A 14,069-nucleotide genomic window follows, 5' to 3' on the forward strand; every position below is an offset into this window, starting at 1 on the left:
GCATAGGGACCACTTTCTCCGTATAGCGCCGACCACTTCCCGGACTCCGCGTCCCCCCCCCCCCCCCGGCCGATGCGGACGTAAAACGCGTTCGGCATAATGGGGCATTCTTCGTGCGCCGCGGGTATCCGCGTAACGCGCCACTCTTCAGGTCTCGCTCTTTCTGTCTCTCTTTTTATATCTCGGTAATTAACCCTTTTACACAGCGCGCGCTTACATTGCGCGTTACGTAGCGGGTTATAATGACGGCCGTCTGTTTTGAATAGGCAGTATGGGCTTTCTAAGCAGCTAAAATTAAAGTTTCTACAACTCGGGTCGATTAAAATCTGGATTTAAATCCGGATACATTGAATTTAAATTACTCATCGATTGTGCACGCACAATCCTAATCGAACGCACGATACCTATGATCGAAGCCGGCCGAAAGAGAAAGCTTTACGAGGCCTCGGGAGAAAGCATTTAACTGATCGTGAAGCGTGAGATTAATGAAACGTCGCGCGTTATCGAAACTTTAGGGGACCGTGAACGATGGCCCTTGTTCTTATTAAAATCAATTCTTGTCCCGTCGATCGCGGGTGAGAGAGAGGTACTTTTACGAGCTTTCGTGGAAAGCACGGTCGGAGAATGGAGCGTCGAGAATTGCAAGGATACGTTATCAGAGCGTTATATAGGACCGTAAATGGTATAACGTTTTTCTTTATTAAAATCTAAGAGGGAAACCTTTACGAGCTTTCAGGAAGCGAAGTTGTTGCGCTGCATAGAGTTGGATCATACATGCCGTTATATCAATCATATCAGAAACTCCTAGGACTATATAAAGATCTGTTTAGTGAACTTGATTTTTGTAAATTTATCAACTACGATAGAAGCTTCTCTACAAATCTCTTTGCTGTATGGCATGCCGTTTTACTTTTTAATAGCAAACATTTTTAGTATACAAATAAAAACTAATTCTCCAATTTACAATAAAGAGAAAAATGGTTTAGAAACATTATTATTATGTCTAGGCATAAAAATAATTAATTAAAATTATGTCTAGACATAATTTTAATTCGTCAAAGTAAAATTTAACGAAAATTGGATAGCACACCGTTTTACTTTTCAATAGCATAAATAATATTGTACTCGATATAAAAGTTTCGAAAAATAATTGTCTAAGAAAAATTGCGATTTTTATTAATGAATTAAAATTATGTCTAGACATAATAAAAATTGGACGAATTAAAATTATGTGTACACATAATTTTAATTCATTTTTATTATGTCTAGACATAATTTTAATTCATTTTTATTATGTCAAGACATAATTTTAATTCAACCCATTTTTATTATGTCAAGACATAATTTTAATTCATCCAATTAAAATTATGTCATAACATAATAAAAATTGATAAGGCGAGCCGTTTTACTTTTTAATAACATAATAAATATTCCATTCAATACAAAAGATAGAATAATAATTGTCTTAAGAAAAATCGCGATTCTTATTAATGAATTAAAATTATGTCTAGACATAATAAAAATTGGCTGAATTAAAATTATGTGTACACATAATTTTAATTCATTTTTATTATGTCTAGACATAATAAAAATGGGATGAATTAAAATTATGTCTAGACATAATTTTAATTCATGAATAAGAATTGCAATTTTTCTCAGACAATTATTTTTTGAAACGTTTATATCAAGTAAAATATTATTTATGCTACTGAAAAATAAAACGGCGTTTCACAGCGTTTTATAAAGAAATGTAGCATTATTCTTATGTTAAGACATAATTATAATGCATTTTTATTATGTCTTAACATAATTAAATCTTTCACTTTGCAAAATTTTGAAAAATTGAATGCAATTTCGTAGGAACACATTGAAGGCGTGCATTATTTAAAATGTACAGAATAAATCGCATTTTTAAATTTTGTAATTTACATGCTTCCACAATTTAAGCGTGTCAATTTTTATTATGACATCAGTTATTTAAATTTAGAAGCATTTTATTTTTGCGTTACATTATGAAAGTAAATCACTTTATAAAACCATTCTTAGTAAAGGAAAAAATTTATTCACCTTATTTTTATAAAAGACTATTTCCGTATTACCCACTTTTCTTATTTAAAGCTTAAGAAGGTTTAGATAAATAGTATTTCTTTAAAATATTATCATGTTGAGTCAATAATGCGGTAAACTAAATTTATGTTTCGACACAATAATTTACCGAATAAAAATATTCTGTCCAAATATAAAAATAATTTAGAATTTGTATTACGCATCCTGACATTATTTAATTTACTAAATTAAAATTATGCTCAAATACAACGCACAACGTGTATAAAAATAAAACCAGATTTTTATTATAGCAGGACATAATTTTTAATCCTACAATTATTATTATGTCAAGACATAATTAAAATTCAGAATTAAAATTATGTCAAGGCATAATTTTAATTCAACGAATAAAAATTTTATCTAAATACATAAATGTTTAGATGATCAAACTTTGAATTTTAATTATACCCACATAATTTTAATTCATCCAATTTTTATTAGAAAGAATAAAAATTGTATGAATTAAAATTATGTCTTGACATAATAAAAATTGTATGAATTAAAATTATGTCTAGACATAATAAAAATTGGATGAATTAAAATTATGTCTGACATAAAAATAAATCCGCATTTTTATTATGTGTACACATAATTTTAATTCATACAATTTTTATTATGTCTACACATAATTTTAATTCATTTTTATTATGTCTTGACATAATAAAAATGAATTAAAATTATGTCTTGACATAATAAAAATGAATTAAAATTATGTGTACACATAATTTTAATTCAGCCAATTTTTATTATGTCAAGACATAATAAAAATGAATTAAAATTATGTCTTGACATAATAAAAATGCGGAATTATTTTTATGTCAGACATAATTTTAATTCATCCAATTTTTATTATGTGTACACATAATTTTAATTCATTTTTATTATGTCTTGACATAATAAAAATGAATTAAAATTATGTCTTGACATAATAAAAATGAATTAAAATTATGTGTACACATAATTTTAATTCAGCCAATTTTTATTATGTCTAGACATAATTTTAATTCTGCCGCTAGGGAATTTTTAAGTCCATTCTTATGAATCAAGCTTGAATTCGATGTCTAGGTATCCCAGGTTGCCGATGACGAGGTCCAGATAGTGCGCTTCATAGTTTTCGGTATCCAGGTGTTATCGTACGTTGAATTCGATGTCTACGTGTCCCAGGTTGCCGATGACGAGGTCCAGATAGCGCGCTCCGTAGTTTTCGGTGTCTAGGTGTATTGATACCTTGAATTCGATGTCCACGTGTCCCAGGTTGCCGATGACGAGGTCCAGATAGCGCGCTCCGTAGTTTTCGGTGTCTAGGTGTATTGATACCTTGAATTCGATGTCCACGTGTCCCAGGTTGCCGATGACGAGGTCCAGATAGCGCGCTCCGTAGTTTTCGGTGTCTAGGTGTATTGATACCTTGAATTCGATGTCCACGTGTCCCAGGTTGCCGATGACGAGGTCCAGATAGCGCGCTCCGTAGTTTTCGGTGTCTAGGTGTATTAATACCTTGAATTCGATGTCCACGTGTCCCAGGTTGCCGATGACGAGGTCCACATAGTGCGCTCCGTAGTTTTCGGTGTCTAGGTGTTAATTCGACATGTTGGCCGGTCGAAATTACGAATTCGTTTTTCCCAAATTTTAGCCAAAATAATTAACAAACCTCATTAAAATTAGACATCAACCTGGGACACGTGGACATCGAATTCAAGGTATCAATACACCTAGACACCGAAAACTACGGAGCGCGCTATCTGGACCTCGTCATCGGCAACCTGGGACACGTGGACATCGAATTCAAGGTATCAATACACCTAGACACCGAAAACTACGGAGCGCGCTATCTGGACCTCGTCATCGGCAACCTGGGACACGTGGACATCGAATTCAAGGTATCAATACACCTAGACACCGAAAACTACGGAGCGCGCTATCTGGACCTCGTCATCGGCAACCTGGGACACGTGGACATCGAATTCAAGGTATCAATACACCTAGACACCGAAAACTACGGAGCGCGCTATCTGGACCTCGTCATCGGCAACCTGGGACACGTGGACATCGAATTCAAGGTATCAATACACCTAGACACCGAAAACTACGGAGCGCGCTATCTGGACCTCGTCATCGGCAACCTGGGACACGTGGACATCGAATTCAAGGTATCAATACACCTAGACACCGAAAACTACGGAGCGCGCTATCTGGACCTCGTCATCGGCAACCTGGGACACGTGGACATCGAATTCAAGGTATCAATACACCTAGACACCGAAAACTACGGAGCGCGCTATCTGGACCTCGTCATCGGCAACCTGGGACACGTGGACATCGAATTCAAGGTATCAATACACCTAGACACCGAAAACTACGGAGCGCGCTATCTGGACCTCGTCATCGGCAACCTGGGACACGTGGACATCGAATTCAAGGTATCAATACACCTAGACACCGAAAACTACGGAGCGCGCTATCTGGACCTCGTCATCGGCAACCTGGGACACGTGGACATCGAATTCAAGCTTGATTCATAAGAATGGACTTAAAAATTCCCTAGCGGCAGAATTAAAATTATGTCTAGACATAATAAAAATTGGCTGAATTAAAATTATGTGTACACATAATTTTAATTCATTTTTATTATGTCAAGACATAATTTTAATTCATTTTTATTATGTCAAGACATAATAAAAATGAATTAAAATTATGTGTACACATAATAAAAATTGGATGAATTAAAATTATGTCTGACATAAAAATAATTCCGCATTTTTATTATGTCAAGACATAATTTTAATTCATTTTTATTATGTCTTGACATAATAAAAATTGGCTGAATTAAAATTATGTGTACACATAATTTTAATTCATTTTTATTATGTCAAGACATAATTTTAATTCATTTTTATTATGTCAAGACATAATAAAAATGAATTAAAATTATGTGTACACATAATAAAAATTGGATGAATTAAAATTATGTCTGACATAAAAATAATTCCGCATTTTTATTATGTCAAGACATAATTTTAATTCATTTTTATTATGTCTTGACATAATAAAAATGAATTAAAATTATGTCTTGACATAATAAAAATGAATTAAAATTATGTGTACACATAATTTTAATTCAGCCAATTTTTATTATGTCTAGACATAATAAAAATTGTATGAATTAAAATTATGTGTACACATAATAAAAATTGTATGAATTAAAATTATGTGTACACATAATAAAAATGCGGAATTATAATAAAAATTGGCTGAATTAAAATTATGTGTAGACATAATAAAAATTGTATGAATTAAAATTATGTGTACACATAATAAAAATGCGGATTTATTTTTATGTCAGACATAATTTTAATTCATCCAATTTTTATTATGTCTAGACATAATTTTAATTCATCCAATTTTTATTATGTCTAGACATAATTTTAATTCAAAATTTAAAAGAAATATGTGTTTAAACATCATTTTCATTCGGTGCATTAAAATTATGTCATAACATAATTTTAATTCTCAATTTTTAATTATGTCTAGACATAATAAAAATTAGATGAATTAAAATTATGTCTAGACATAATAAAAATGAATTAAAATTTTGTGTACACATAATTTTAATTCATCCAATTTTTATTATGTCTTGACATAATAAAAATGGGTTGAATTAAAATTATGTGTACACAATTTTAATTCATTTTTATTATGTCTAGACATAATTTTAATTCATTTTTATTATGTCAAGACATAATTTTAATTCAACCCATTTTTATTATGTCAAGACATAATAAAAATTGGATGAATTAAAATTATGTCTTGACATAATAAAAATGAATTAAAATTATGTCTTGACATAATAAAAATGAATTAAAATTATGTGTACACATAATTTTAATTCAGCCAATTTTTATTATGTCTAGACATAATAAAAATGGGTTGAATTAAAATTATGTGTACACATAATTTTAATTCATTTTTATTATGTCTAGACATAATTTTAATTCGTCAATTTTTATTATGTCTAGACATAATTTTAATTCATTATTAAGAATCGCAATTTTTCTGAAGACAATTATTTTTTGAAACTTTTATATTGAGTATAATTTTATTTATGCTATTAAAAAGTAAAACGGCATGCCATATTGCTGCTTTTGCATAACTATAAATATAAATCCATCAAATCGCGGAAGGATTACAAATCATTAAAACGTCAAAGGTTAAAAGCAATAACTTATTTCGCGTTTCAGACGAGCGTCATCGTCTTCTCACAGCTCGAGATGACGATTTTGCCTTTCTTTTTGCCCTCCCGACGCGTTCGCCGCAGTAAAAGCGCGCAGGCAGGTATTGTCGAATAATAATAATAACGGGCAACAGCCTCCTCATTGTTCATTAACTGCACCGTCAGGCGAACGGGGAAGCGCTCGTCGCGCTCGACGATAATCGCCGTCGGTCGTTCGTATATTCAGCGTAACGAGCACTCGGACACTCGGCGCGGTTTACGCGCCGGGACATTGCGAATTTGTCCGCACGTGGTTCTGCGAAAAGGAGAGGAGCACCACGACGTTGACGACGACGACGTGCCGGGTGTCGGAGCCGAAGAGGCTCTCTTCTCTCTGCCTACGCGCGCTCGTCGCTCAAGGTGACGCGCGCTGAATTATTCACGAGCGTATGGTCTCCTCGTATAGGCATGTAGATCTACGAGTAGGACGTATAGAGGCTGTACAGGGAGGCAGGCAGGCAGGCAGGCAAACAGGCGAGCGAGCAGCGCCTCGCACACGTAGACGCGGTGCCTGGAGCGCCTCTGAGGTAGAACAGATCGGTATGCCGGGTACCGTAACTCGAACGTCGCCGATGACGATCGCTCGAGCACGAAGGCGTCGTCCCTCCGCCTTCGGCTTTACGTGCAAAACCCGCGCGATTCTCCTGACCGGCGAAGCGTGCGGCGAAACGGAGCGGCGAACGTTCATATGCAACAGCTCGTTCTCGAAACGATTTTCGTCCTTGCGATTGCCGAGCGATATTTGCATGTTCTCGTTGCGGCTCTTGGACGAATGTAAAAGTAAAATCGAGCTGTTGTATTTCTCTTTAAAAAAATATTACGTTATCTAGGGCGTATTAAATATCATAAGAGATTTAAATATATGATAATAAAACAATAGACAATATGCACGCGAACCGTGGGAGAGATTTTATATTATTTTTACAGGCATTTGGTAAACGTTAAAAAAGATTCATTAACAAAAGACCGTCAGTTTCAAATTAGTCGAAGAATTGTAATTTTAGAAAGACGTGGTAGACAAAATGCGTTTTCATCAATACGTTTATAGATCTGCGAAAATATAGACGGCTGCCGCGGTTAAAAATACGGAGGGAGAGTCGCTTCTGATTTTGCAACATGTTTCTCGCAGTCACATCTCGCGAGAGTCTCGCGTGGCAAAGAGAGGGAAGGTACACCCGCGATGAACATCCGCGAGGATTACGTTACGACAGGGACAGGTTGAAATCTTGGCCGGCGGCGGCTCGCAGTCTCCCCCCTCCGCCGCCGCCGCGAAAATATCCGCGGCACGAGAAAAATTCGACAATAACAACCGTGCCTGCCGAGAGTGCAGAGTGCAGGTGTGTTACCGCTGTGCGAAGCGGTACCACGCTCTCTCTCTCTTCGTCGCTTCCCTTTCTCCTTCGCGGTGGTGGCCGCGGGGCCTCTCGAAAGGGGGGAAAACATACCGCCGTTTCGCGACGACGACGACGCCGACGCGACGCGACGGCCACCGGTTTTCGTTCACCGCGCGTCTTTTGCATCCAGCGTGAATACCTGTCGCACCGAAGATGTCACAACGATGTTAAGAAAATAGCCGCACGCAAACACTCAACTATAGATTCGTGAAATAAAGACCGTAAAATAAAAATCTAAATTCAGATATTTGAAAATGAAAATTAGTGAATTTTGCTCGAAAAAGTACAATGAATGAACGTATCGATTACATCGAGAAGACTAATTTCTCCGAACACTAAGAAACTCAAAATGTACATAGATGTTATAGGAACAATGAAAACAACGTCGAGGCTAAGAATTATCAAGTTTGTAAAGATTACCGGTGACAATCGCGATTGTCGATTCCGAAAGAGGAATCACACGTTGCACACCTCGATTAAGTTACAATAGCATCCGCGGCTATATTTAATCGCGTCGCGATAATCCTTACGTTGCCGCTTCCTACGGACAGCGGGGACGGATGCGGATGTTGCTCAATAGCGTTTGTGAACTTGCATCGGCCTGCAAACGGGCCACACGCACCACGCACTTTCCTAACGGTGCTCGCGGGACGCGTTTATAAAGAGTCTCACGGTGTCGCAATCGGTGGCGCATATCAATTGGTCGACCGATCCGCTCATTAAGCGCGTCGTTGTGCTGTCATTACTCCCGCGGACACCGGAGGAGGAAGGGGGTCCGCAGGGGGGCCTGGGGGGGCTCGCGGTCCTCCGCGAGTCGCGTCGCGCGCTCTCAATTCGGGACACGTTTCATAAACCGCCGAGTGGGTGTCGCAAGCGCGTGATTGCGAGACGCGTTCGCGGGTAAACGTTAACAGAAATAACGTGACCGAGAAGCGTCGCTCGCGCATACAACATGCTTATAATGCGACTCCATTTGTCGCCGATCGTCGATAGCTTGACGTTGCCATGGACGCATATTTTTATCAAAATTAGTATGACAGTAATATCATGATTCTTATATTTTTCGTCATTAGCCGAAATTAGTCGAAATACGCGTACTTGATGTGAAAATAAATTGGCATCTTTTAAGGGGGGAGACTCATATAAAAACCCTCATAAAAAAGGGGGGAGACCCTATAAAAAAATGTTTTCTTGTATATTTGACCGTCAACATTATCATGTATTTTATTAGGATTCAATAAATACTCTCAGTTCTCTATAAAAAATTATCAAAAAAAGAATCAAAGACATGAGTCTCCCCCCTTAAATTGCAGTTGGAAAAAATTTTTGTGAAAATATTAAATTACTTAAATAAGACAAAACGCGACTAATCGCAAAATAATAACGTTATTAAATTCCATGGCATGTAATTGAATAAATTGATTAACATAGTTATCAATATAATATCGTGTAACACGTCAATGAAAAATTGTAAAATAATAGACATTAGTCGTGCCAGTAAACTCAAAGCGGAGAAATTCTGATCCGTTATTGTTGATTTATCGAGGATAGCGTGGCAAATTGACGGCGACGGAACGAATCATCCGCGATGTTTCTTGCAACTCGACAAGTTATGAGAGAAAAAATAAATCGAGAAATCAAACGACCGGAATCCGTTTGCATCGATTCCGCCTATTGGCTGGTATCGAAGCCGCATCACCGCGTTACCTCGTGCTGACGATGTGTCATTTATTGCGGAATTCGTGGAAAAAAGCTATAAATTTAACGGACCGACGTGAATGGGCAAAATAGAAATGGATGGATGGACGAACATTCAGTTCACGACTCGCGGAGCACATTTCTTCATTTCCTATATTAGATACATGTACAGAACTGTACTTCTCACGAAAATATAATGCGTACTTCTCGTGCCCTTATAATGTCGAATAGCGACAATTACGTCGAGATTCAAAATTTTGGCGAAGATGAAATAATGCAAAGATATTAATATTAGATATTAATAAAAAGTAAACTATATTAATGTTTAATATTTAAGAATAAATAGGAGATTTAAATAAATATTTTCGTAAATAAAAATTGTCCTACTTCTTATGTGCGCTCACTCTTTTAGGGAGGATTCCGTCTTCAGATCTTAGACTTTTACGACAGACCTCTGATCGACCTGACGCCCATCACGCGAAACAGCGAGTTTGTCGAGGACGATGCTACGTAAGTGCGCGACAACGCGTTCTTCTCCCGAATCTTGATTACCCGATTAAGCCTGACGTTTCCGATTTTCCAGGGCGCAGAGCTACGCCGTGCAGCTGCCGCAAGATTTCACCTGCACGGACTGCACTATCAGGCTGCTGCGGGAGGCCGAGGAATGGGGCTCCAGCTACAGATTTTGGTCGTGCGCCGACATCGATGTGAGTTTCTCGTGATTTCTCTTGGAAAATGTAGCTTGTAACCCGATTAAACAGCAAAGTGATTTAATTGACGAGTAAAACGACGAAAAATATCTATGCGATTAGATTGAATAGCATGTTATACATCGCGACGTTAACAGATACCTCGCTCGGTATTATAGAAAAACGACGGAAGAAGATTGTACTTTATAAAAAAAAAGTTGCGTAAAGAGACTGGATGGAAATATAAAATCGCCAAAAAATTATTAACGTATTTACGTATTGATAATTTTTCTCGGATTAACAATGTGTCATAATTATCGCTGTACTAAATCTTTTTAAGCTTTCTTATAATGCCTCCCCCTTCAAATTTCCTCCCGAGTGATCTACGATCTTTCTACGATAGATTCGTGATAGGAAGGACTACCGAGAGGACTGTAGCGGTCACGGACGTTACCTGCTCGGCAGGTGCAGGTGCGATCGCCTCTACCACGGCGCGAGGTGCGAATTTAAGGAGGAGTGCCTGGACGACTCGGACTGCGGTATTCAGGGCACGTGCATCGACAATGGTGGCACGACCGCGCCTACCAAGCACTGCTATTGCAACGCCGGCTGGTTCGGTCCGGGTTGCGCGAAGAGTAAGTTTTCCCCTCGAGAATTTCTCGCGTGCCGCGACGAACCGCTTCTCGGACACTTGTGCCGAACCGGAGTTCCGTTGACCTGCTCGCGGTACCGACGTATCGTGATTGGAAAAAGAAACAAGAAGTTGCGTTGAATATATTATACTAATATTCTTGTTATGTTTACGAGTAATCCACAATATAAAACACATTTCAGTAATACTTTTTAATATTTCTTGGATTATACGTGTATCAATCACGTTGAACGAATTAATTTTTCCAGTCTAATATTATTACTTTTCTTCTTATTTTTTCTGCATAAAATGAAATTTTTTATTTACTTACACTTCAGATGTTAATAACATATTAAAAATTTGCAATATTGCCATATTATTATCATATTCTTTAATGTGCGTGAAAAATTCATTCAACACATTTACATTACTGAGATTTAATAACCACCGATTTTACCCGCAGCTATAAATTCCCGATAACGCTACATCAGTTAAAAACTGATGATCCATTAACTTCTTTAATGGATCTTTAAAAACAAAAGCGATTTAACAGTTGCCAATGCGAACGGACATTCATTAAACGAAAAAAAAAGGATTGAGAAAACCTCAGGCCGTAGCGAGCATTGTCTCGACGAGTTTGCGGTGAAACCGTCCGTAACAATCGCTCTTGCTTCATCGACGATTCTACTTTCAGGATCACCGGTGAAGAGCATCGACATTAATTTGGACGCATATACGATGAAGCGCTTCTCCGACGATATCACGTTCTATTGGCGGATCCTGAAGGAGAGCAAGGAGCTGGAGGGCATTCTCGTGGCGAATTCCACAACATGGATCGGTATCGGATGGAGGCCCAGCGATCTCGGCCCGACCTGCCGATCTTTCCCCATGATCAAGGATATCCCCGAACCACTTCCGCAGCCGGAGCCGAAATCGGAACCAATCGACAAATCGACGCCCAAATCTAAAGTGGAACCGAAGTCAGAACCGGAGCCGAAATCAGAACCGGAGCCAAAATCAGAACCGGAGCCGAAGTCAGAACCGGAGCCGGAGCCGGAAGCCGGCGTGGAGGGCGAGAAATCGATAGCGAAGAGACGATCGGCGAAGGCGGACGCGGCGACTTTCGGCGTAACGTCGCGACCGGATGTCGATGTTACCGTGCAGACCAGCGTGACCTATCAAGTCAGCACGAAGCAAGGTAGGATCTATTTATCGTCTTATATCGCGCCGTTATTTCCCGGAAAGAAAATACAGTTGTCGATATTGCAAAATGTCTATGTCGCGGAGTATCTCAGGAAGTTACAATAGATACTCCGTTACAACTGTCTTCACGTGTTTCTTTGAACTTTACTTCGCTTTCTGCGATATATAATCTTGTTTACAAAGTGAACGTCTACGTGTTCCTGCATTGCATGAGAAAGAAAGAACACGTTTGGCGACATATGCGTGATATGCATTCGGAAGAGTTTTCTTACTCGTTTTTTTTTCTTCCACTACGTCGCGCGCAAGGTAAACAGTCATTAATACTCTATCACTGCTAGTTAATCTATTCCGACGTGTTATACGTGATTCGTACAGAGTTCAAGGAGTTCGTAATTATACAGAGCAACCGTAAAAAATGACAATGCAAACAGAAGTCATCCGCGTTTGAATAATGATACGTTACAACAAGCGTCGGAGAACACGCACAATTGTACGTTAAAAATACACACGTAATTTTTATTTTCAAACTGCGAATTCTATAAATGATATTTAAGGACAGACTTTTTTATTCTTTTTACTTATCACAATAAGACGTTAACCGCAATAAAAAACTTTATATTATTTTCCAAATCTGAAGAGAAAGAAACGATAATTATTTGTAATGTAACCTTCGTATATAATATAATGTTCTTTGCGGAAGGTTCTTTGGTTGATAATTAATTTTTTTTGCATAGGCCGCAAGAGGAGATCCCCAAAATCAGCCGCGGTCTCTGGTATGTATTATATACTTATGTCCAGTACAGCAACGGATGAGTCGCTCGCTTGCTCAGGAATTTAATAGTAATACGTAGATTTACCCGAGAAATCCCAGTAGTCTATAACAATAGCCTCCTTTCGAGACACGACGCACGAGGTGATGGCCCCAATAAGTAGATAGCTCGCACGACGTACGATGCTTTGTTGCACAGGGAAACAGGTCGAAGTGTCCAGCCCTGTCGCCGAGCCAGAAACCATCTCTGAGCCTGAACCTACCTCTGAGCCAGAACCAATCGGCGTGTCCAGCGCTGTCGCCGAGCCAGAAACCATCTCTGAGCCTGAACCTAGCTCTGAACCAAAATCCGAGCCTGAACCTAGCACCGTACCGGAGCCAAAATCCGAGCCTGAACCTAGCACCGAACCGGAGCCAAAATCCGAGCCTGAACCTAGCTCTGAACCGGAACCAAAATCCGAGCCTGAACCTAGCACCGAACCGGAACCAAAATCCGAGCCCGAACCTAGCTCTAACCCTGAACCTAGCTCTAAACCTGAACCTAGCACCGAACCGGAACCAAAATCCGAGCCTGAGCCTAGCTCTGAGCCTGAACCTAGCACTGAACCGGAGCCAAAATCCGAGCCTGAACCTAGCTCTGAGCCTGAACCTAGCACTGAACCGGAACCAAAATCCGAGCCTGAATCCAGCTCTGAACCGGAGCCAAGTGTGGGTCCGAAGTCGGGAGCGACGAAAGGTAACGAGGACCGATTTAACGCTTATTTTCGCACATCTCGCCACGCTATTATCATATCATTAACTCCTAAGCTACCAGAGATTTTTCGCTTTCTAACTGTTAGTTATTTAACTTTAGTTTTTTTGACGTTGCAACGAGAAGGTTTACAAATTTGCGATAATTCCGACATGCATTATACAAGTGTATTACGTCAATGAGAACAAATTCAATGATAAAATATGTATAAAATCTCTCGTAGTTGTAGAACATCTCAACGACAATCAATACATCGCTCATTACTTCGATATTCGCGACTTTCACGATAACCATATGGCCGGTAAAAGTTTGCACTACTGGAACGTGAGGACCGCAACGGCAAATATTTGCCGTGAAAGCGTATTCAGCGTGATGATAAGACGCGAGAGTAATCTATTCCGTCCGCCGCTTCCACCGGATGCCGGCGCCGAATGTAAATTGTTAAATGCAACTGTCCTGATTCCGCATAAATTCCCGTTGGTTTAATTTCGCCAATTGCGTCTTTACACGCAGCAGCGAGGAGTAAACAACTGTACGCCAGAGATAACGTCGATAACG

The 14,069-nt window shown here is 38.7% G+C and overlaps 1 protein-coding gene across 2 annotated transcripts in view; it reads left to right on the top strand.

The window, feature by feature from the left end:
• Nahoda (DOMON-like domain-containing protein nahoda) overlaps nucleotides 1–14,069 on the top strand; it is a 30,835-nt gene that overhangs the window by 10,961 nt on the left and 5,805 nt on the right. For both annotated transcript variants that reach the window (XM_077415677.1, XM_077415678.1), the window contains exons 4-9: nucleotides 9,881–9,978; nucleotides 10,052–10,175; nucleotides 10,561–10,792; nucleotides 11,483–11,986; nucleotides 12,726–12,764; nucleotides 12,960–13,496. In XM_077415677.1, coding sequence (XP_077271803.1) covers nucleotides 9,881–9,978; nucleotides 10,052–10,175; nucleotides 10,561–10,792; nucleotides 11,483–11,986; nucleotides 12,726–12,764; nucleotides 12,960–13,496 — 1,534 coding nt within the window. The remainder of the gene's footprint in view (nucleotides 1–9,880; nucleotides 9,979–10,051; nucleotides 10,176–10,560; nucleotides 10,793–11,482; nucleotides 11,987–12,725; nucleotides 12,765–12,959; nucleotides 13,497–14,069) is intronic.

Source organism: Temnothorax americanus, unplaced genomic scaffold (assembly GCF_048541705.1).
Source record: "Temnothorax americanus isolate GAGA-0224 unplaced genomic scaffold, ASM4854170v1 Scaffold4, whole genome shotgun sequence".
Classification (NCBI taxonomy): Eukaryota; Metazoa; Arthropoda; class Insecta; order Hymenoptera; family Formicidae; genus Temnothorax; species Temnothorax americanus.